Raw genomic sequence first — 24,040 nt, forward strand, 5'->3', positions numbered from 1 at the left:
GTAGGAGCAAAATTGTATCCCTCACAATGTTTTTCATCTGACTCGCAGTCCGTGGGAACCACAACAACAACAACGAGGAAGTCATCAGCAATGGACTCTTCCGAAACGTCCTCGAGGGTCTTGATGCCAAGTCCCGCATGTCCTCCACATCTTCAAACTCCTCCTCCGACAGCCAGACCACCAACGCCAACGGCGGAGACACCCCTGTTGTCGCGTCAGACGATGAGGAGACACACACCGGCACAGTCAAGAGGCGAACCGCAGCTCCGGAGAGAGAGAGGGTGAAAACCCAGACTCCATCGTCGTCTTCCTAGGACGCACACCCCTGGTGATGGATCTCCACCTGGCCGCAGCATGGCAGCCGACACCTCGGGCGGGGCGGGGGGCGGGGTGACTCCAACCTACAACCGTCTTCCACAAACTGGCTCTTATCACTCCTTGCAACCTTTCCTTTGATTTATGAGTTGTTGTGTTGTGTTTATTTTGGAGGTGGGGACTATGAACTAGAGATTAATTCTCACCCGTTTCCATTCCTGTGATGAAATGTTTGAAGGACAACATTTGCTCCTCTGTCACTTATCTCGCAGGATTTACGATTGATGAATGATTCATTTTTTTTCTCCGGTACTACCACAACCAGGACTGTAAAGCAAAGACAGGAGTGAGAATAACAATAACTGGATGAAGTATGGCTTCAGGTAAATGTGGAGAAAGAATGTTAAATGTGCTGTTTCTGAAGGCTACACATCCTCCTAATGATGCAAACTCTTTTCTAGCTCTGGTTTTAAATGAATCTCATGTAAATTTCTCTGTTTTAACAATAAAGGAATGTTTATTCTCGTGTTTTTAAGAACCAACACAACCGGTCCTGGATAATTCTTGCCTAAACAAGAGCTCAGATACTTAAAGACAGCCTCTGTACTTCCTGACAGTAATTTAAAAAAATGATGCTTCAGGGTAAGTCTGAAGACGCCAAAACCAGAACTAGCAGAGCAGCCTCATGAAAATACCACAACCAATTTCCACGTTTTGCAACACTGAGACAAATTCATGTACGTAGAATCAGGAGGGTACCAACAAATCTTGGACATCTCACGCACTTTGTGAGTTAGAACAATCACACAGAATTAAAATGAATAAAAAGTGAAAAGGGATATTTGTACAGTATAACTCTTTTTTTGAGAGTAATGATTACTTAGCAAATACGACATTTTGTTGATCATTAACTGAAGCAGCGTTTAATAAAGCTGCATTCAATGTGTTCAAAGATCCTGTGATCAAACAGTGACACACTTGAAGGTAATACATTGCCGCGCGCACGCACGCACGCGCGCGCGCGCGCACGCACGCACGCACGCACGCACGCACGCACGCACGCACGCACGCACGCACGCACGCACACACACACACACACACACACACACACACACACACACACACACACACACACACACACACACACACACACACACACACACACACACACACACACACACACACACACACACACACACACACACACACACACAGTGATTATTATGTTCAAGTGTGGGTGTGTGATGCTGAGAGGGAAGGGTCTGGAGTGACAGAGAAGTCTGTTTTCAGACACTCGGAGGTGGATGAACTGAACAGGCATCATGCTCCGCTTCTACCTCCTGGTATGTGGCAACTTTTACTTTGAATCTTTTTGTCATACTTATTTAAAGTCAATCTATGATAATCAATGAATCACTATAACCTCAGCTTCATCTCAATATCAGCAATATGTCAATATCACGTATTATATAATATCATAAATTAAGCAATACGGTTGCAATGTTTTTATTAACATATAGAAATATAGTATATTTTTTTTCAGTTAATGCCTTATTCCAGCACCGCCTGTCTCGACATTTACGGACATGCATTACATGCATGTGCAGCCCATGGTTCAGTACAGGTCTATAAGTCCAAAATTAACTGGTGTAGAATTTACCTATTTAATGCGAAAAACAAGACAAGAATATTCTGTACGGCCGTATGCTAAGGTGTAATATATGATGCGATAATGTATATGCGAGCACATCATAGGAAATGCTCCACCAACTATGACCACAATAAGAGAATTAATGTCATAAATGATGAGCCCCCGCCTATTGCCTTCAAGCATACATTTCTACAGAACTATAGCTTGCCTTGTGAAGACGAGACTCTTCAGGTTTTGTTTGGCTGTTTGGCTTTCAGGTTTATTATTTGTCTTGCACAACATGTTCGGAGCTGCTGAAACGCCACACAAGGTCTTGGATCATTGACTCCTTCACAATTGAGGAGGGGCATACGGGGCCCTTCCCATATGTGCTGGGCACGGTGAGAACAATCACAGAGTCGTTTCAACACATACTGTTTCACCGGAAGAGGTGAAGTATTCATGTGTTTAAATTCAAACAACAATTACCATCAATTGATTGACCAATTTGTAACAGTGAATGCAGACATTTTGTCTGTCTTTATTTGTCAGTAATCGGCTTTATAGTTCAATTGTTTAACTTCAGTACCCAAATGTAGATCATGAGTTTTGTATCATGAAAGTTTCAAAATGATGAATCCAAGTATCCTCAGAGCTGACTGACAAGGGTCTGGTGCTGTGTTGTAGATAAATATCAATCGGGACTATCGAATATACTTTGATCTCTATGGGGAAGGAGTGGATAAGGAGCCGAAGGGGGTTCTCTCCATTCAGAAAGAGACTGGCACCGTGTACGTCCACAGGGCTGTGGACTATGAGGAGAAGACCAAGCTTCAGGTTGGACTCGACACATACTACACAACGAGAGCTTGTCTATATTCAAACTAGTTATTGGTGTTGACTTTATGAGTTTAAGCAATAACCTCAAAGGAAAGTGCCCAGACCAGTATAAAAAAAAACAGCTCCTTCACAGTAAAAGTTGGTACACTGTCCAAAGTGAGGCATGATGCATATTCGTTGTATAGAATACTGTTGCTATTTCCCTTTGGTATTTAAAAAAAGTAAAATATAATATATATATATATATATATACATATTTGGTCTTTTCTTTAGAAAGCATTGTCAATTAATTGTCTATGTATAATTGGAGCAACGTCTTGATTTTACCCCATTTGGTATCACAATTACAATATCCAACAATTTAATCTTATTTTTTCTTCATATTGTGATCAACGTTGAGTCATCTGGTTCAATCCACAGCTGAAATTTGAGGCCAGACGACAGGATTTATCAATTGACACTAAATTAGGAGTTGAGGTTGCCATACTGGACATCAATGACAACCCACCACTATTTCAGAGGGACCAGTTTGAACTTAGCGTTGATGAGGAAAAAACGCAAGGTAAAGGATCTAGTAAATATGCCTTTGCCCCCCTTTGTGCACTACTTGATGAAGACATTTTTTATCCCTTCCCAAAAGGCTCCCCTCTCCTGACTGTGGTAGCCTATGACAGAGACCAGAGAGGGACACCAAACTCCACCTTCCACTATGAAATCAAATCTGTATCGCCAAACTCTCCAGACACTGAATTCTTCATTGAGGAATCTGGAGCCATTTCCTTTAAAGGATGTTTGGACCATGAGGCAAGGGTTTCTTTTATAAATATGTGAGATGCATTTTTAATTGAATGATAGTAGCATTTCCTGTTACGTTAGTTATTAATCTTATTAGAGTCCGTGAAAGATGACGTGTTGTATGTATTTATGCAAATATGCATAACATATTTGTTCAAAGCAAATATGGGTCTAAATATTAGCAAAGATTTAAAAAAAATATTTATGGTCAATTCTACTTAAATGAGCTGCAGGGTGAGTTATAGGTTTTGTAAGCAATTTAATTCAGTATCTAGATTGTTTCGGCAAGACTGGATTTGTTGTAAAAATCATATTTTAGAGATTTATGCCTATAATAAATTAAACAAATTTAAAACAAAAATGATGAAGCTACTTTGCAAGAAAATGGACACATGATACCAATATGAATATGACAGGCTCGGTAAACAGTTGTGTGTAGATGATCTAATATAATTCATTTTCTTGATTTGATTATGTCAAGTTGGCTGAAAGGATCGTGATACTGGTTGAGGCCAAAGACCACGGTGAAGTAGTCCGCCTGTCCAGTTCAACCACTGTAGTCATGCACGTCCAGGACAGCAACGACCACATGCCAACCATCAGCGGACAAACGGTAAGCACGGCCAGATTAGCCTCCGAGGACGCCCCTTGAAAAAAATGAATGTTGTTGACTCCCACCACATGTTGGAATTGAATTATTTCCCCACCAGTGCTCCAAGAGCTGAAATGGTCAGCTGATAAATCAGCTGACAGAAAAACTTATTAGCAACAATCTTGACAACCCATTCATTTTTTAAAGCAAAATGACAAAAACACTTACTGGTATATCTAATTCTCTGTGAGTTATAGTTTTTGAGTATAGAAAACATAAAATATCACAATTTTCAGCGTTGCCAGGACAATTTGAATATTTTAATTAGTTAATTTTACTGTTGCCTCCACTGTCCCAAAGACTGGATCATTTTCCTCAGAGCCTTTCGACTACCAACAGCACAGGACACGAAACAATCAACCTCAGTTTAGAAATGAGAGGGAAGACAGAAGCCTGTCCACTGAAAAGGTCCAGTGAAATTGTTACAATATTATATGGAGTAATAACGTTTGTAGTTTGAGGGGTTTTTTTTGCATAAACAAGTAGAGTTTTTCTCAACCCTCTCGAGTCCTCTTTCTCTCGCTGAGTTACTCCAGTTGTTCCAACATCTATTATTTCTGCTACCTGGGGAAAGTAACCAAAAGGAAAACCAAATCGCCACCCTCTTCCTGTTTTGTTTGGATTACATAGTGAAAGCGAGGCCAATGTCCATTGCCACTTTAATTACTTGACAGAAAAATTAGGCAAATTGACGAAAAACTAAATTACAACAATTGATCACATTGTAAACTAAAACAGTTGAGGCCTTAAAACTAGATGTGGACACGTGGCCCCCAAACAAGACCAGGGCCACAGGATGAGGTGACGGAGGATTTGACATAGCTGGTGCCATATTTCAGTGGTCCAAGTTTGTTATTGTCAACAGAATTATGTAGGCCAAAACAACCCACTTTGCCCATTTAGTAATCCGACAGTGATTTCTCACCTGCTCGCATCATTTTCTAAAATTCTCTTGAATGGGCATAAGGGGCCCATCTTTAATTATGAGATAATAACTGTAAAAGAAAATCAACAACTTTTTGTCTTAAACTTGTCATGATATTAAAACTGATTGCACAGTTTGGTGAAAGAACAAACGACATCATCAATGCGTATATTGGTCTCCTATAAGCTTTGCTTTCACCACACTATTCTCTTGGCCACCGGGACGTGGTCTTCGTGGAAACATTGTGACTCGGCACAAAAGAACTGTGTCACCCATTGCATAACCAAAACAATGAGAAATGAGAAAGTTGTGAGGGGATGTCCCGGACACATGAGGTGGTTTGATGTAAACAACTTAATAAATGAGTGAGCTATTGAAAAAGAAAACCTTTAAATATGCATATTGCAGCTAAATGCTCACAGATAACAATGCTAAGGGATTTGCTAAGGCCTTTTTCACAAACTAACAGCTGTGAAAGCTGTGAGAGGATGTCACAGACACGAGGTGGTTTAATTTCAATAATTTCATAAATGAGTGAGCTATTGAAAAGGAAAACCTTTAATTTTTTTGGTAACTCTCAGCTGTGAAATACTAAATGGCTGTCATGCTGTATAATGGCAGTGGTTTGACATTCCGATGTCTAAAAACAAAAAAGTTATTGGGAAATGGGTCGTCCATGACAACGCCCATAGCGTCATGCGCAGCGGGCAGACATTCAACACCTCTCCACTGCATCGTCATCTTTGGCGATTTTGATTTGATCAAATCTGTGAAACATCTTCCTGAATGAACCCTCCAACTTATCCAAAAACTGGGACAGATCGAGGTTTAGACAGGGAGCTAATGAAGATAACAGTTGCGAAAACCTACGAATGTTGACTATAAAAAAATGACTACTCCCCGGATGATACAGAAGATAACAAAGTGTGAATGAAGTGTTGAAGGTTTCATAATGACTCCACAGCATAATTTTTCAGTTTCAATTGTCAAATGCGTGAAAAATCATATTTTTATACACTTTGAATCTGCTTAACCATTATCCTGTGAAAAGTTTAACAGTAACACGATCATAGGTAAAACATTCACAATTATCAACACCTCCAGTGCGTGTACAGTACCTGCATGATGTTGAAAGTACTTCAAAAAATGTGGATTCAAACTACAGGGCACCAGCAAAGTGAAGGAGGAGACGACTGGGTCCTCTCCTCTGCGGCTGCACGTGACAGACGGAGACACCCCGAGCAGCCCGGCGTGGAGAGCCAGATACACCATACATGGTGACGAGGGCGGACACTTCGCGATTGAAACAGACCCAGACAGCAATGACGGAATCCTGACAGTTGTAAAAGTGCGTGCTGTTAGGCTGCATGCTTTACATTACAGTGACACCCAGCACTTTATCTGACATGTAATTACCACCTCCGTCATAAAACATCGGCTCCATTTGAAGTTAACGTCTTCAAATTCTATGCTTTGATGAAACGAGAGAACATTTCATGCACGGGACACGTAAATGAATCATCTAACATACCTTGCCGTATGATTTCAGCCTTTAAACTTTGAGAAGGGAGCACAGAGGGAACTGTCCATCTCTGTGGAAAATGAGCTGCCATATTTCTCCTGCAAAGTGAAGGAGAGGACACCCTCGGGCCTCTGGATGGTTGACACCAGTAAAGGGGAGGGTCCTGATGCAGGTCAACCTCACTCTGTAAAAGTCGTCATCAATGTAGAAGATGCCAATGAGGCCCCGGTGTTCAGTGTGACCTACAAAATCGCCGCGCTGGAGGAGAACTCACCCTCCGGGACCTGGGTAGAGAAAGTGACCGCTGTTGATGCCGACTGCAATCGCACAAGTTCTTTTGTGTAAGTGGGATTTAACCTTGGAATATTTCGGCTTTTATGTGGCATCTCCTCCTCGGCTTACGCATTTGTCCGCAGGTACAAGGTAGCGCATGACCCTGCTGGCTGGGTGATGGTGGATCCCCACACAGGCGACATCACAACAGTCACATCGACAGACAGAGAATCTCCTCATGTCGTTAACGGTGTCTACACTGTCTTGATACATGCAGTGGATGATGGTAAGACTCAACGGGTTGCAAATTGCACAAAGTAGTGGAGATACTCCACTACTTTGTGTGGCTTATTGTTTAAAAATAACAATAAAACTTCTGGACAGGGGTGCCACCTTTGACAGGAACAGCTACACTGCAAATCCATATGACTGACAAGAACGATAACGTGCCACAACCAGCGGAGCACAACTTGGATGTGTGCGTGTCTGACGGCCCTACCACCACCAACATCACAGCCTTTGACCTGGATGGAAACCCCTACGGCGGGCCTTTCACATTTGAATTGCTGGGGGATGTCAAAGGAAAATGGAAACTGAGTCCCTCACATGGTAGAGAAACCCATCCTATGTAGTAAAATATCACAGAGAATACATAAAAAAACAACAACAAACAGCCATCAAATGTTATGATTATTTCCTCACAGGTTACACAGCTGGTCTGGTGAAGGAGCCCAGTGTGTATGCGGGACCACACACAATTGATCTGAAGATCAGTGACATGCAGGGAGAGTTTGGCATTTACAACCTCAGAGTGGCCGTGTGCGACTGCTCCGTGACGGAGAACTGCCGAGCTCGCCGAAACACCACCACAAGGGCGGCCTATGGTGGAATAGGCGTAGTGTTTGCCCTGGTGTTTTTACTACTCTGTAAGAAACTGCATCAGTGCCTTGAATTAGTATCTGTTCGCACGCAAACATGTGCGTCCATTTCCGTACAATTCTTGTTACAAACTGTAGTGTTCAAACGTGTTGGAACTTTGCTATCTGCGTCCCACTGACAGTTCTGCTGCTGATGGCAGTCACCTGCTCCTGCAAAAAAGACTTTGTCGCTTTAGAGACGACGGGACATTCATCTGGACAGACCCTCCTCGAGTCGAACACGGAGAACCCCGGCACAGACTGCGAGGTCACTGCTCGCAAAACTGTAGCAACCAATCCAGTGACATGTTTACATACAAGTATTAGTAACTTCTAAGTTTTTTTTCCCCCTCAGGTGTTTGACGGTATTCCAGCTGCGATCACTGATGAGAAGTACCAAGATCCATCTAAATGGCAAAGTGAGCACAGTGGGATACGACGCACGAATGTTTCAACTAAAGTGAGTGTTAAGGTTATTTATATGGACATCCCCCCCCCCAACTGATTAAACTGCAAAATTTGTAGTTGAAAGTTTTTGGTGAAAACTTTGATTGTTGAAATGTAAGACTGCTTACCTTAACTGAACCATTCATCACCGGTGCTCTGGTCATTCTGTTGAACAGGGTATGAATCAATCCCTCGAGGACCGACGCTGGTCAAAAGCAGATTACAGAAGAGGACATCAATCCCACCTACTCACAAACAACTATAATCAAGTAAATATGCATCACTGAACACCAATTAAAGTCACAACTGTATATTCAAATATTTTACATATTTTTTCTCTCCCCTTTGTCAATCACACTTTCCTTCAATCTTAGACAACCTGGAATTCTGTTACAGCCAATGGCCACCACCAAACCCACCAGGTAGTGTGACAGTTTGTGCTTCAATACTTAAGACCAGATTGCTGGATAAACTTTTTCCAGTCATTATTATTATTATTATTAATAATAATATCATTGCATTTGTGTCAGTATTATTTCCGTAATTATAAGTATCAGTCTGGCAGAGATTAAAACAGCAGTTGTACAACTTCTCCCTCTCCTCCCTCCCCCATTTTTCTCCTCACCCCAACCGGTCGAGGCAGATGTTCCACCCGGAACTGAGTCCGGTCCTGCCAGAGATTTCCTGTTAAAATGTGTTTTTTTCCCATCCTCAGTCGCCAAGTGCTTGCTCATTGTGGGATTTTCCCTGTAATATTGACCTCACTATGTATAATGCCTTAAGGACATGGGCACAATGAATTTCCACAAGAGAAGGAACTCAAGCTACACATTGGATGAGACTCTCCTCACCCTGATTCACCGGGTTGGTATCGCAAATAAAAAAAATATTTTATAGTTTAAAGGCAAGTGCTGCAACTTATCTACTGAATTGCATGTGTGAGCATGTCACAGTAAAGCACTTTTTTTTCTCCTTCCTATATTTGCAGGGGCTCAGCACTCTGCAGGAGACTGGGGACGACCTGCTGGACTATCAGCCTCACCTGTACGGAGACGAGGGCGACGCCGACAACCTCTCAGATCTGGATAACATCAGCATTCCTGGTGATGAATCATATGAGAAAACAATTGAAGACTTGGGCCCCAGGTTCACCAAACTGGCTTCCATTTGCAAACCACCACAGACACAAAACTGAACACACGCAATTTAGCCAGTGGGGGACATTTGTTCAGTGAGCAAGGGAAACAAACCAGATACTTCGTAAACTATACAGGGTGAGATTCTTTTTAAGTTTGAGGGTAAATGGACATTTGTTCAAAAAGTCTTTGGGTTCAGTATATTAAATGGTTTCTTTTCTAAATGAGAATTTACAGTACAAAAGGAAAAGCCAGTCTGTTAATCATGTTATTTAATAGCAACTGTTATGTTTCTCCAGTTTTCATTTTACAAGTAGAGGGGGAAAGAAAGAAAAAAAAAAAATAAGGCACAGCTGTCGGTCCATTCAGCTTTCAGAAGGTCCTACATGACCAATCTGAGTTACGTTTGGATTGTCAAGTTGACATTTAATAGATTCAAGACATTTAGCGAGAAAAAAAAAAAAGCATGCCTGCTGGCCTGTTCAAATGACAAATTCCACATTGCATGCTTCCAAACAAACTACATTTGCTTTTAGTGCACAGCTGCTGGATTAAAAAATAAATTGCTCTCCCGTTTCATATAAGGGTCCAAAAGTACATTTGGGATAATGAGGAAAAAAAATGTTTTGCTTTAAGTGCTTCAAAAGGGAGGTACTTTTTTTTTAAATTAGTAGAAAACTACAATATTCATTATTTACAGAAAATGTTAACAAAAAGTCAAGGAAAAGCCTTCACACCCTCCCACTACCAACTTTTGGGAGGGGTCGCTGCTCAGTGGTACTCTGCCCTCGGTGCCCTCGGCCTCTGAATCCTCTGCCTCTCAGGAAGCGGCCGGGAACTCCAAATGTTTCCATGTTCAACTTCTTCTCCTCTGCCCACGTGGTTCGCCTGAGGACCCCAAAACAAATGTATTTAAAAAATTGCAAATATTGCAGCGCATACCAAACTCCTTAGGTAAGGTCAGAAAATTGTAAAGATTACATCATCACCTGGGCTTAAGGTCTGAGGAGATGTTGTCAAAGAAGCATTTGGCTTTGTCATAGTATTTGTCAGTAGGAGTTTCCTCTGCCTCCTCCTCATTGTCCATACCCTGAATGTCTGGGACCTCTGCAGAATCCACCTTTTCAACTGCAGCAATTCACAAAAAAAACTTGTGAATAAAAGATGCATATACATTTATACACACCAAAAAGTTGTATATTGTACCCACATGAGTGGTAAATTCTAAAATAAACATACCTATATCCTCCTTTGTAAGGTCATCTTTGAACTGAGCGTTCGCAGTTTCAAAATCAAAATCGGAGTCAAACTGCAGAGTTGTGGCCTTTGAGTTTTTCACAATAAGTTGGCCTCTGCTTCGATTCCTGGACCTGCGACTGCCTGCAAACGCGGACAATACAAACACTAATGTAAACCTGATTTAGTAACCATATAGTGCAAAGTTAATCCTGTCTCGGAAATTTACTTTGTAATTTTCTTGCAGACCAATGAGCAATATTCCTTTTATTTTGACTTAATTTTGCAGCACTTCTGGGTTTATCAAAAACAAATATTGCCTATCTGTCTGTAAGAAATTATAATGTGCATTTCCCTATTTTGCTACCTGGTTTTTGCCTCTGCTTCTGGTTCTCAGTACCTTGGCTTTGAACCTTGGCTGCAGTTGGCTGAGCTGGTGCCCGACCTAAACATGAATAAATCAATCATTTTACGGCGTTTCTTATTTCAGTTGGAGTAAAAAAAGTGTCACCGTTAAGTTCGCTTACTGGTGGGTACATTCTCCTTCTGAAGCTGGGAACCAGCTCTGCCAGACTGCTGGGTAGGACGTGCGGGCTGCCTGCTCTGAGGCGGGGTCGAGGCCTTTCCCCTTTTCTGGGCGGCGCCGGCCAGCGGCATGGTCTGAACGGCCTGCTCGACCATGGGGGCTCTTCTGGCTGGGACGCCATGAAGTCCTGGTACTGCAGAGAGCAAAGGAGCAAAAGTGTTGGGTGCATGATCAACTGGAGAGACTAGATATATTGTCACCGAGAAGTCTGATGTCCACGATCTTGACAACTGTACCCAGGCCCAGCGCTGCGTTGTACTGCTGGTTGAGCAGAGAACTTGCGGCCAGCTGGTTGTAGGTGGGCATCATGTCCCTGTACGGACTCCACCGGGGGTGATGATACGCTGCAGAGGAGTTGCCAACGGAAGACTGAAATCAGAAAAAAATACAAAAAGGACAGAAACTAGTTTAATTAGTTGTAAAAATCATTATTGTATCAATGACAAATACATCTACAAAGTGGAAATTAGTTTGAAAAGTTCAGACAAAATCTCCCCGAGCCACACACCTGCACAATGGCGGGGTCACGAGGCAGTCCATGGTGAGATTTTGGTGGCTCGGACACGGTGATATCCTTGATGTCACTGCCTCGGAAAATTATATATTCATAAATTTCATCTTTTGGTGGCACTGGTCTGTTGGTGTGTCGGTCCTCTGTCCCATAGGATTTGACTGATATGAAGACAAACAAAAGGAGACATTGTGGTTACTCTTCAGCTTTTTTTAATTCATCATTTAATAAAGAAAGAAATTGTTTGGAGGGAGTGAGTAAGAGAAAGAAGAAAAACGGAAAAACCACGTGGCCCACAGCTTACAGAGTTGACTTTTTCAACCTACCTTTGGCTAAAGCGACCGTGGACCGGTCTGTGTCGACAGAGGACAAGATTCCTTCATAACGAATCTGAGCCTTGGATATCAAACTTATTTTACTGCCGATGTAAGGAGTTCCCGACCCGGTGCTCATGATGTTGGCCGTGAGGAACGTCTTCGAATCGCGCGGTGAGCGTGGCGCACGGTGACCCTCGACTCATCAGCAGTCAGCCGACACCTGTGCGCTTTATAAGATTGGCAGTGACGCCGCTGGCTCACGTGCGCGTTACGGTAGGGTTCGTTTCTTTAGCCCGACGGCGTACACCGCGACAGGCGAATAAAACAAACCTCACAGTCTGCAGGAAAAGGGTGGTCTGAAGTTCCCAGTTCAGGAACATCAAGACTTATAGCTGCTACTAAAAATATTACTATTTGTTTATTGTGGAAGTTGATGTAGAATGTAACAGTGCACTTGCCTTTGAGGGAAGTCTCCTTGTCAATGTCCATTTGCGGCAGGGATTGTATTAAGCAACTTATTTTCATTTAAAATAAATCAATAACATTATGGAGTTGCCCAGTTTTTGCATACAACTATATGTGGTTGAATATGTCGAATAAATGTAAACCAGTAGATCACAATGTTTTTTTGTTGTTGTTTATAATTTGTAAATCAAAAAGAAAAAATAAGCAACTAGCAATATATATATATATATATATATATATATATATATTCTTTCGCTACCATTGGTGTATTGAAAGCCTGTATGTGTGCGGTCCATAGAGCATCTATTGCTTGTGCCATCCCCTCCTAACAGCCTGTGGACGGTACATTTGTAATTTAAATAGCCTACATCACCTGCAGTCATTTCATGTCAAGTTTACGAAAGTAAGTCACCGTTGCTGTCTTAACATTGTGCATTACGTTTTGCATTAGTCTACAAAGGGAGGAGTTGAACCACGGTGAATCCCATGACCGGCTGACAGCACAGTGTTTCCTCTCTCAGAAGGGACGCCCCTTTAACAACAGCAACTTCTCTTGCTGGCCAAAACAGTGCAGCCATTTTGCACGGCTCGCCGAGAGTGACTAAACTCTGCAATCCAGACTGTTGGCTCGTTGCAAATCACGTTTTTTCTCCACCAAAAGTCGCTCGGCTCGGTACCGAGTCGGAATCGTTAACGGGACAGCGGGAACACACCGGCGACAGCATTACACTCGACGGAAACACTTCGCCTCCGGTGCGATGTCGTTCCACCTCGCGCGGCACCGGGAATGACAGCTGAAGCCATTGGTACCGCCTTTTACAATGTGGAGCGGCCAATCACAGCTCGCCGAGCTCCCCGCAGGGAGGCGTTCTGCGGTAGTGCGCACGCGCGCGTCAGTCGGTAAGTATCTCGGGTCTCACAAGCTCGCAGGAGCGTGAAGATGGCGGTTCGCGCAGGCCCGCTGGAAAAGCTACTTTTACACATAGAGGTGAATAAAGCGGCAGTTTGTCACCCTGTCCGGTCTGTAGTGTCAAAACTCTCGGTCCCGTGTCACAACAACCACGGGGGTAGGCACGGAGCAGCCGGTAATGACACTGCTATAGTTCCGGGACAAGGGGGTAGCGCGAGCTAATGTCCAGCTGTTATTTGGTCATGACGGCTGCTAAAGCAGGTACGCTGTAACTACTTTAACGTTGTTTTCCTCTCCGTCTCGAAAAGAGAACACGCGTAAAGCAACGCCGGAGCTGACAGGGGGGTCAGTAGATGTGCCAGAGTCTTGTCCCATCACACCCGAGATTGTTTGTGCTCCCACTAAACAAGTTGAAGTACGGGTGGTGGTGGTGGTGGTGGGGGGGGGGTCTCATCATAGCGAAGTCCCCATGGTCCAACTATGGAAGCATCGGCAGCCGGCACGGACTCCACCACGGGACGCGGCCCTGGCAAAACACTTGTTGAGGTTGGCGGTGCGACTTCTCTCCCCAATCACCAGGGGAGAGTAGGCTCATACTCGTCGCAGACTTTCAATGGGAGCCAAACTATGAACTGTCACAATTCAGGAAGCGCTGCCCCTCACGGGGGGTCGGTGACAAGTGGCACTGGCGGCGGCGCTCCCGCCGTGTCTCCTGCAGCTGTCCACGGTGGACCAGTGTTGTCCAAAGGGCTGTACGGTGCGATCGTGCCCGCCGCGTCAAACAGTGTCATTCAGACGCCCCTCGTGAACTCGCAGAGTGTTGTCGTCCAGGCTCTGCCCGTGAGCCCGGCCACAGGGGCCACCGGGGCCACCGGGGCCACCGTGACGCTCGCCAGGCCGCCCGCGCAAGCCGCGGGGTCGGGCGCCACTTTGAATGGGAACAATGTTGCGGCGCAGTCAGGTGTCGGCGCGCACACTCCGCTTGTGAACGACGCCCAGCCGCCCACCTCGCTGTCCGTCAGCGCGCGGTTGCACACCATCAAAGCGGAGCCTCCCGCAACCATCAGTCAGTCTGCACCGCAGCCGGCTGTCACCCCGGCCTCCGTCGGCGCTCCCCGGGCTCCGGCTCCGGCTGCTGTCGGTCCGGTTGGGATCCGAGCGCCGACGCCTCAGATGTTGGTTCCGTGGCTCCCACCCACCAGCGCACGACCCCCCGGCATACACAACATCCAGCTGCCCCCCGGTGAGTGAAGGCATTTACTTCAACTCTTCACTGATCAAAAGAATTGGTCTTTCCTTGTCTTTTGGATTTTTTTTCTTCAAACCACGATCTTGAAAATAAACAGCACATGATCGCCATCTTGTGAAGACTTGTTCATTCAATATTAAAACATATTGCAAGTGTGTGTCTCTATTGAAACCGCTGATCTATTGCGATTAGTGGTGGTTTGTGAGATTAACAACATGAACATGTGTACTCTGTCCACACTGTGGTTCAGATGAGGTTGTTTCATTTAAGCACATAGCCTTTGACACTGCTTGTACTTTTTTTCGGTTGCAGGTGATAGTATAATGATATCTGAGTTGTGTCTGGTCATAGAGATATGTGGAAGTTTTCTAATCTATTTTCTCTGACTTGGCTCAGGGATGGTGCTTGTACGCAGTGAGAGTGGTCAGCTGCTGGTGATTCCTCAGCAGGCTCTGGCCCAGATGCAGGCCCAGGCGCAGGGAGGCACGGCACCTCGGACCGCAACACCGACAAACGTGCCCCCTGGCCCGGTAAGATCGTACAGTCTTACATCTGCAAAAACGACTTCACTGAGGGAACCACCTGTTGAGTATAATATCAGTTATAGCTCTTGCGTAAGGATATGGAAAATAGTGCTGTTGTATAAATGATACAGCCATTTCTAGATACATTTAGATGTAAACAGTAGATTCCTTCCTTCCTCTCAGTCTCCTGGAAACATCAGCAGACAAGTGGCTCCCAGCACCATCATCCGACAGGGCTGTCCGGCTCCAACGTCACTTGCTGCCACCACCACTCTTCACAGACCTCCTATTCTTCAGGTAACCCCGTTCATTTACCCCCCCAGCCCCCCCCACACACACACAGCAGGAGAAGCACTCCCTATTCCTGTTGGGAACTAAAAGTTTGTTTGATGTACTTTGAGCATCTTTCAAAAGGCTATGAAACCCGCATTCTCCATTAATGACTCAACTATTGGGTTTTAAAAGCTTTCAAATGCTGAAATAAACATATAAAGTCTATGGAAATAACATTGACTGTGATTGTGATATCTCTGTCCTCAGAGGTCAGTTGGGGCTGCAGTACCAGGAATGACCCCTAGGACCGGCAGCCATACAGCTGGGACCACAGTCACCTCAGTAAAAGTGAGTTGTGCCATGTCCAAGTGATCCAGTAGGGCTGGGTGTCTGCACGTACTGTTACAGTTACTGTCCAGTTTATGTCGCTTACATTATATCTGGGATCAAGAAGAAGGCAAAGCCTGCTGCAATTCATACCGTGGTTATTCACAACGTGTTTTGTATCTGGCAGGAGACAATGGAGAATGTGAAGAAATGTAAGAACTTCCTGTCGACATTGATAAAGCTGGCATCCACTGTGAGCCAATCAACAGAGACTGCAGCCACAGTGAGAGAGCTGGTCAAGGAGCTGCTGGTGAGTGACCTGTACATACAGAACAAAAACCTCAGATGAAAAGAAGTACAGATGAAAGAATCTGAAAAAAGTCCTTCCTGACAAACCTTCAACCAAGAGACACAATTAAGGCTCTCATCCAGTCGTGTTTCTGTTTGTGTTGAACTAGGAGGGCAAAGTGGAAGCTGAGGAATTCACCAGCAGATTGTACAAAGAGCTCAACTCCCAACCCCAACCTTACCTTGTACCTTTCCTCAAGGTGAGAAAGCTGCAGTTCTGCTCTAATGATCAGTTATGTACCTTCCATTGGATATCAGCAGTATTATTTTTTTTTTAAAGTGCATTTCTCTAATGTCTATCCACCTGCTTGTCTTGTGTAGAGAAGCCTCCCAGCCTTGAGGCAGCTCACTCCAGACTCAGCCGCCTTCATCCAGCAGAGTCAACTCCCAAAGCCGGGCTCACAAAGAGTCTCCTCCATCTCACCGACCCCCACCACGGTGGTACTGGGCAACCCCACCCCCCGTCTCACTGCCCCAATCAGCAGACCGCAGCTCCAGCCAGGCGTCAGCAAGCCAGGGCAGACTCCCTCACTGGTAAACTGACTGTTCTGTATCTCTGATGTCAGCTCAAGTTGTATTTATATCAAATATAACACAAACAAAATCATCCATCTCCTCCTGAAATTGTGCAGTAAAAGATCAAGTATACAGATCACAGCAATATTAACGACATAATCATTTCAAACTTTTGTCGTTCAGCTTCAGCAGCAGAGAGCAATGCTTAGACCTCAGGTGACCGTACCGTCGACCCCCATGGTGACTCTCAGGAATCAGGCCCCTGGCCGCATCATGCTGGGACAGCAGCAGGTCCAGCACAAAGAGCTCCAACCAGGTGAGGATGGGAATTTCAAATCACCTCTCTCTGTCTGTCTCTCTTTGGATGACCGAGAGTATTTATTTTGGTTTTTACGTCTCCAGTTCCTGTGAGGCCAGAGTTGTTACCAGTGTCTAGACAAGTCTCTGCTGCAGCATTGACTCCGGCTCAGAGGAACAAGCTGAAAGAGGCGGGCGGCACATTCAAGTAAGAATAATTATCACAGAATTCAGAATTAGTTTTGTTATATACATTAAAATTATGGTTTAAAAGTGCTTTTTCTAATTATCCCTGCAAACTTTTCCCATCAACATGCCAAAGCTTCAAAACTGTTATTATGCTGTCACATAAACAGTAATAGAAATTGAATAAATAATATCAAATAAACACATTATACTCTCCAGGTTTCCATACCACATAAATTTTGTCTTTCAAAGTGTCTTTGTGGACTCCTCATCGTCAGTCTACTGACTGGGTTTGCCTTCCCGCTTTTATGTTTAACAGGGACGATGACGACATCAACGATGTTGCCTCCATGGCTGGAGTGAACCTATCGGAGGAAAACGCCAACATCCTAGCAACCAACTCGGGACTTGTGGGAGCCGTGACACATTCCTGTAAGGACGAGGCTTTCCTTTCCTGCGCCATGTTGCAAAGGAGAATGCTGGAGATAGGTGAGACACTTAAACATTAACAATATTATTGACTGTACAACGTCAATCCATTCAGCCATACAGCCATTCATCCATTTCCAAAAACACTGATGTGTAGTGGGTTTTTTTACAAGGTAGGAGTTATGGTGTGACAGACCTGGGTGCCGAGGTGGTGAACTATGTCTCCCATGCAACACAGCATCGACTCCAGAACCTGCTAGAAAAAGTTTCCCAAGTGGCCCAGCAGAAAAATGTCAACTTAAAGGTTTGTTTTACAGCTGCACACATAATACAACCTTTCCCCAACTTGGTTTAGATTTAGCATTAACCAGATTCTTGCAGAGAAAAAATAATAATACTGGTGATACTTACAAAATGCAAATGACAGCTGCGTCTTGCAGTGTGTTGCGTCCAGATGTATGCAGTAATGTTTCCATCGTCGTCCGTTGGCAGGAGGATGACAACAACGAGCAGGGCAGTGATGTTCGCGCTCAGCTCAAGTTCTTTGAGCAGCTGGACCTGTTGGAGAAACAAAGAAAGGAGGAGCAGGAGAGGGAGATCCTCCTGAAGGCAGCTAAGGTACTGGGTCACGAGCGCCAAACATCAGAATTATCCATCCACGGGCAAAAAGTGACACCATTCTGGTAGAAAGTGATGTTGCAGCTTTGTGGTGAGGAGTTAGTCAGAATCTGTGGATTAGGACACCTGGTCTAAAATAGAGCGTAAGTAAATAGTCTTTAAATAGACATTGATATGTATTGATCTCTTCTAATAAATACCTTTTTTTTGTAGATCGATACAAGATTCTTCGGGAGATTGGAACAAAAGCTCATGCAATCTTTAACACATGTTTTGCCTTGATGTGTATCAAACAGCAGACCCGTCGTCGATTCTCTACTACGTTCAACCTTTTTTTTCTTTTATATTGCTACAGTAAGGACTAGACAATCTAGTTGTGCATTCTACTGAGATTCTAGTTAATAATAGCAAGTGTGTAATGAAAGCTGATTTGTTTGGCTTCCATTTAGTGTGTTAGTGTCCTGCAGCGCTTCTCTTCTCCAGAGGATAAAGTTTGACAAATGGTCGTCTGCGATTGACTTTGACTCAGCCTCAGGATCCAAGTTAGGACGTAACTCAAACTAATTTTAACAAATGTAGGATGTGACAAATCCGAGAGCACTGGGGATTGATTTATAATTGCAGATTTAATTCCAGTAACTCTGTGACATTAGGAATAAAGTGATAAATCATGTTGGCACTGCAAAACAAGTTATACAAGAATACATTTTTATTTAGACAATGTGAAGCCTAACAACTTTGATAGATGGGGGAATATTCAGGTTACTTCAGACTTCTTCAGCATCAGTTATTAACGTGTGTTGTGTTTGGCCCTGCAGTCTCGAGCACGGCAAGAGGACCCCGAGCAGCTGCGTCTTAAACAGAAGGCAAAAGAGGTGAGACGAGAGGCTCGTCGCTGCTTCCTCATGTTTAAGCGGTGTGTGCTTTAAGTCCATGTTGGCATGTGTGCGTGGTCCAGATGCAGCAGCAGGAGCTGGCTCAAATGAGACAGAGGGAGGCCAACCTGACGGCACTGGCAGCCATCGGCCCCAGAAAGAAGAGGAAAAATCTGGACTCTCCATCCTCCTCTGCTGCAGCTGAGGTAACACAAATGACAGCACATTCCCCAAAAAGAGCCGTTTATCCTGGGACGGTCATCGACTCTCACTCCTGTTAGGTCATGTACATGTGATACTTTCCTTACCTCACAAGCTTTGCCATCGTCTCTATGTAGAGAACGCCTCTTTACATTTCCTAATTAGCATAAGCTGGACAGGGAAAGAATGGCCGGCCACTTATGACTCACATTTCAACGATAGTCACCAAATTTACAACAGTAAGAATAATTTCAGCAGGTTACGTTTGAGAAGCTTTTTTTTTTTTTGTATAATACATTGGTAATAGAAATAGCGAGTGTTAGCGTTGACAGCATGTCCCTGACAGCTCACTCTGCACCGACAAAAGGCCGCTGTCAGTCATCTGTGTTCCCAGAAAAGAAAAAGTAATGAAGCCTCTCATTAGTTCGGGCAGAGCACTGGACTCAGCTGACTCTTGTAATCACAAATCACATTTAAGCATGTCCACCGGTCACATTGAATCAGCGCGACGCGGCGGACTTCATAATGTGACAAAGCTTTTCTCGGCGCGCTGCAGCTGCTGGTTATGTTCGGTTCTACCTTCTTTCTCATCACCGTTTCCGCTTGACTTCATTGATTTTTCTTTTCACCACCAGACCTCTAGATTCTTGTTCCCCGTGGCCACAGTCCACCTTTCCCTGTTTTTCATTTTTCACACGCGTTGAGATTGTGCTCCATTTAGTGTTTCGTTCGCTCCCCACTGAAGCAATTACTGCGAGAGCCTGTTCTGTAAAATACATTTGTAGCCATTTGCTGCGATAAATGACCCCGTGTTGTTGTAAGTGTCCCTGACTGGAAGGGAGAAAACAATGTGTTATATCTGCAATTTTATTTACCCATCGTCACAAAGGTTATTATAATTGTAATGTAGTTTTTTTCCGCACATCCACGTTTCCCCCGGTGACAGTAGCGCTGCTTTTGTGCTATTTTTTTCCACATGTAGACTTATTTATATTGTTCCTTGAAAAAAAAGGAACACAGCTGAACTTGACTCCGTGCAAATTGCTACAGTTACAGTGAACGAGTGGTGTTGAGATCAAACAAACACACACCAGTGTAACACTGTACACAAGATGATGAGTTGTGTATTTTTTTAGCAACACAGTGATGGCTGCAGGGTTTCCTCAGTTTTAATAACAATTTCAGAAACACTCAAATACATGACATTCATTAATCCACAACTTGCAGCTATTACAATTATTTATCCATTTCTTTAGGTATCTTTTTTTTTAAATGATTTATCCAAAGCCATCTACTCGACCTCTCTGCTGGTTTGTGTACTGGCTTCCATCCTTTTTATTGCAACATGTAGTGGTCAGATGTTAGAGCTGATTCATGTTGAAATGTTGATCCATTTTTAAATCAAATCATAACATTTCATTCATTTCCTATTAGTTAAGCTATTCCACAATCTTTTCCTGAAATCTCCCGGCAACTGCAGAAGTAAGGTTACCCCCGACTCCCCGACTCCCCCCACCCCTTCCCTGACCCCACAGCGTACAAGTAGCCCTGGTTGGGAATCACTGACCTAATGGACAGTGGGAGGAATCTGAAGCAGCCTGATGAAATCAAACACACTAATCCACTCCTCTGCTACTTATGGGTCAACACTATTCATTTAAATGTAAAACAGGTCAAATTTATGTGGGTAAAGATACATGCAGGCATAAGTTGGCATAAGTTGCTCAAATGGTTATTTTTACACTGTGTCTCTCTCTCACCCTGCAGGGATCAGGAACAGGCCCACTGTCGGGCTCCAGACCCACACGGCAGCGCATCACACGCGTCAATCTCAGGGACCTGCTCTTCTGTTTGGAGGAGGAGAGGTTTACCAGTCGCCCTCATTTCCTCTACAAGGGCTTTCTCAAATAGGCTTGATGTCAGAGAGGAGATGAGAAGGAGCAGGAGGAGGGTAGGTGAGGCGGGGGGGAAATGAAGTGTGTGGAGAGACCAGCCGATCCCACCACAGACAGAGTGTAGGAGACTCTTGTGTATAATGAAGAGAAGAGCAGCAACTTTCCAGGTTTTTCCGGATAACCTGACATACAACAGTGGCGATGGCCTCTCTACCTCTCTCCTCAACTAACGCCCATTTGATTTCAGAGTCGTGGACTACTGATGCCCCTTTATTTACCCTGTTCAACTTATTTTCAAAAAAAGGGTTTTTGTATGAACAAATGACAAATATGCACTTGCAACACAGTATAGTTTATTTTCTGATTATTTGTATGTGCAGTACGGACAAATCATTTAGTTTTATTCCGCCACCGACTAATTCTATCAGTAATGATTTAGTTTTTTTGCCAACTGAATCAGTTTCAGCTTCTGACTGTATAACCTACTGAGTTGCCTTCCTAACCATTAATAAGCCATATAACAGTTAACCCTGCTGAATTTCATGAAGCAGTAGTTCGCTCTTTCTCTGTCATCTCCCGTACTTCACTAGACCCCCCCCCCCAGCATATTCATTCACTTAACACAACCTTAAATGAATGTTTAGTTATTTTTTTTAATTTCATGTGACACCTCAGTGGATTCATGAAGATTAAATTCACAACACATTTTTGTGTGTCTGTGTGTGTAGATTTCAGTGCGTAAAGAGAAGTCTGCTCTTCAAAAGAAAAAAAAGCATCTATTGAATTGATCTTAAAAATTTATTTGACCTATTTAAAATTTCTAAAACTTAAGTTTCAGAAAGTTTCTCACCTGTACTGCTAAACCAAACATACGTCTACCTGAAACCGATTCCTATTTTTATAGCTGCCCACCAAGACACATTTTTACTCTTTTAATAGGGACTGACAGTATCCTTCAATCATTTCCTTACCTACTAATATTTTTGTGTGCTACTGGACAGCCCGCTTTGAGATTTTTTAGTACATAAGAAATTGAGTTTCTTCCTGTATATTTGTAAATGTTACACCTAAAGTTTTACACACGGTTTTGTATAGAATTGAGAATATACCCATAAAGCGTGAAGAGAGATTAAATAAAAAGAATGGTTTTACAGTAACTTGTGGTTTGCTGTCGACAGGAGATTTCAACTTTTATGGCATTGCACTAGGGGGCAGCATTGCAGCGTTAGAACATCTGGATGTGTGTGTGTGTGTGTGTGTGTGCATGATGTGGCTGTGAGGCTTTGTCCTCAAAAGAGCTAAATGCCTTTAATTCCTTCTTACTCGACCTGTTCACAGATAATTCCACATAATCGTCTGACATCTGCAGGGCCAGACACACACACACACACACACACAAGCACATGCACCGTACACTGTGCGTCTCCCCTGGGGTTGTGCAGGCGTCGTAGTGAGCACAGCTTCCATGAGCACAGCACACAGCTCTCAGCCCAAAATGAAAACACGCCCGCACTCAGTCTGCTACCAACCTGTGCTCCTCTTTGTTGGGCTGTCTTGTTCAAGTCGGTCTCCGTCATCAGCCCAGCACACGCTGCCCTGGCAACAGCTGCCACATCAGCTGCTGACGTTCACCACGACCACGGGCTGGAAATGATTAGGCCGCTCTGCCTGTGGGACAAGGCGCCTGATGTCGTCATGATTGGGAGCAGCTTCTGTGTCTGCGTCAACTGAGGAGGAACAAATAAGTGTATATTTGGAGCCATCAGTGGTGGTGGTGATGATGAGCCACAATTTCATTTTCCACAATGAAAGTACACCCAGGAGCCACTAGGTGGCAGTAGCTCATCTTACCAGTTGCCACAACTGCTGGAGCTGACGTTAACTCTGCATCCTCAGGTTCTTTTTTTATAGTCAATATCACCCCGACTGCATTACCCTCAGTGCAAAGAGGCCAATCTGTCAGATTCTCTCCCTCTCCTTCTTTATTGTTATATTTTTAACATTTTACAACAAACAACAACAAAATAGGGAGAAGTGGTCTGTGTGTTGTTGGTGAAGTGAGAAGCCAGATGCATCATGGGCTTCTGTCGCGAGTACAGAGCCAGTGTGGCCTGACACTGTGTCTGGTGACGGTGATGATTCAGGTGAGGCATTGCCCTTTGTGCTTCATCCCGATCCAATATTTTTCCTGGTAATCCCCCCTTCCACTCCTCAACACTGCTGCTCTTTCAGACTTAAGTCCACATAAGCTCCCACTTGAGTGCCAGAGGCAGAGCACCAACGGGGATGGTGGCGTTGCCTAGCGACGTCTCAGTCGCTGCACCTGAGGGTGTTGGGTAAACACCCCGAGCCTGCCAGAGGGAAGCAGGGGTAAGTAACATCGCTGTTTCCCTTCCGTGGCATTTATTAAAGGGAGCTCATATTAATCTGTTACATTCAGTGTTGTCATTTTTTGCTTTCACCTCAGGGTGAGATGATATAATAAACCATATCTGAAGGAAGTTTATATGTGTGTGTGTGTGTGACACACTCATGCCAGTGACAGTTCGTCTGTACTTAGTTATGGGTGCCTTTATCTGATGCTAAAATGGGATTTGACTCTACTCCGACGCTGTCGGTTGCTCCTCGTCCACTTTCATGATGAGTCTTGGGTCTAAAATTCTTGGCTTGTTAACGCTCACGGAGGGGCTCAGTTTTAATGATGGTTAAAGGCTGATGAAAGCTCCCCCAGCCCCTATTTCCCACATGAGTCAGAGGGTTATAAAGTCCTAAGGTAAGACCCTTGTTGTCAGATGAACAAGAGGGGTTTGTGAGATTCAATTCAT

At 44.1% G+C, this 24,040-nt stretch overlaps 4 protein-coding genes across 14 annotated transcripts in view; 3 read left to right on the forward strand and 1 right to left on the reverse strand.

Annotated features, from left to right (window-relative positions):
* Positions 1-857, forward strand: part of LOC118309379 (dysbindin-like) — a 12,938-nt gene extending 12,081 nt beyond the window's left edge. Inside the window, exon 4 of the mRNA XM_035631434.2 lies at positions 49-857. Within this exon, the coding sequence (XP_035487327.1) occupies positions 49-314 (266 nt within the window). The 3' untranslated portion in view covers positions 315-857. The remainder of the gene's footprint in view (positions 1-48) is intronic.
* LOC118309377 (protein LSM14 homolog B-like) overlaps positions 1-13,371 on the reverse strand; it is an 18,105-nt gene extending 4,734 nt beyond the window's left edge. The window contains exons 1-10 of one of the 4 annotated variants that reach the window (XM_035631431.2): positions 12,112-13,115; positions 11,783-11,946; positions 11,511-11,643; positions 11,216-11,407; positions 11,056-11,133; positions 10,692-10,832; positions 10,442-10,580; positions 10,205-10,340; positions 9,359-9,416; positions 8,445-8,521 (exon numbers count right to left, since the gene is read on the reverse strand). In XM_035631431.2, coding sequence (XP_035487324.1) covers positions 9,408-9,416; positions 10,205-10,340; positions 10,442-10,580; positions 10,692-10,832; positions 11,056-11,133; positions 11,216-11,407; positions 11,511-11,643; positions 11,783-11,946; positions 12,112-12,238 — 1,119 coding nt within the window. In that variant the 5' untranslated portion in view covers positions 12,239-13,115 and the 3' untranslated portion in view covers positions 8,445-8,521; positions 9,359-9,407. Of the gene's footprint in view, positions 1-8,444; positions 8,522-9,358; positions 9,417-9,707; positions 10,341-10,441; positions 10,581-10,691; positions 10,833-11,055; positions 11,134-11,215; positions 11,408-11,510; positions 11,644-11,782; positions 11,947-12,111; positions 13,116-13,280 lie in introns of those variants that run through there. The other 3 variants (XM_035631433.2, XM_035631432.2, XM_035631429.2) reach the window with 3 other exon arrangements.
* Positions 1,581-9,633, forward strand: cdh27 (cadherin 27). Its single transcript, XM_035631420.2, has 17 exons — positions 1,581-1,658; positions 2,224-2,346; positions 2,633-2,782; positions 3,206-3,347; positions 3,426-3,589; positions 4,062-4,193; positions 6,323-6,505; positions 6,707-7,020; positions 7,096-7,238; positions 7,337-7,561; positions 7,657-7,878; positions 8,013-8,137; positions 8,225-8,329; positions 8,493-8,585; positions 8,691-8,738; positions 9,100-9,180; positions 9,305-9,633. Exons 1-17 carry the CDS (start codon positions 1,638-1,640, stop codon positions 9,509-9,511), a joined length of 2,478 nt encoding a protein of 825 aa, XP_035487313.1. The 5' UTR covers positions 1,581-1,637; the 3' UTR covers positions 9,512-9,633.
* Positions 13,372-13,484: 113 nt separating the features above from the next.
* On the forward strand, positions 13,485-22,372 carry LOC118309374 (transcription initiation factor TFIID subunit 4-like). Of its 8 annotated transcripts, none has more exons than XR_007030849.1 (16): positions 13,485-14,720; positions 15,123-15,310; positions 15,434-15,547; positions 15,791-15,871; positions 16,038-16,160; positions 16,309-16,398; positions 16,520-16,732; positions 16,898-17,030; positions 17,117-17,219; positions 17,517-17,686; positions 17,800-17,930; positions 18,119-18,244; positions 18,541-18,598; positions 18,694-18,794; positions 19,063-19,119; positions 19,203-19,287. XR_007030849.1 is itself a non-coding variant. In XM_047332691.1 (15 exons), the coding sequence occupies exons 1-14, from the start codon at positions 13,958-13,960 to the stop codon at positions 19,101-19,103; spliced, it is 2,334 nt and encodes a 777-aa protein (XP_047188647.1). In that variant the 5' UTR covers positions 13,485-13,957; the 3' UTR covers positions 19,104-19,119; positions 19,203-19,325. The 8 variants fall into 8 exon arrangements, 4 of the variants coding, with proteins under 4 accessions (XP_047188647.1, XP_047188648.1, XP_047188646.1 ...); XR_007030848.1 differs by having other exon boundaries at positions 18,694-18,786; XR_007030850.1 differs by having other exon boundaries at positions 18,544-18,598; positions 18,694-18,786.
* Positions 22,373-24,040: the final 1,668 nt, after the last annotated feature.

This window comes from Scophthalmus maximus, chromosome 6, assembly GCF_022379125.1.
Source record: "Scophthalmus maximus strain ysfricsl-2021 chromosome 6, ASM2237912v1, whole genome shotgun sequence".
Classification (NCBI taxonomy): Eukaryota; Metazoa; Chordata; class Actinopteri; order Pleuronectiformes; family Scophthalmidae; genus Scophthalmus; species Scophthalmus maximus.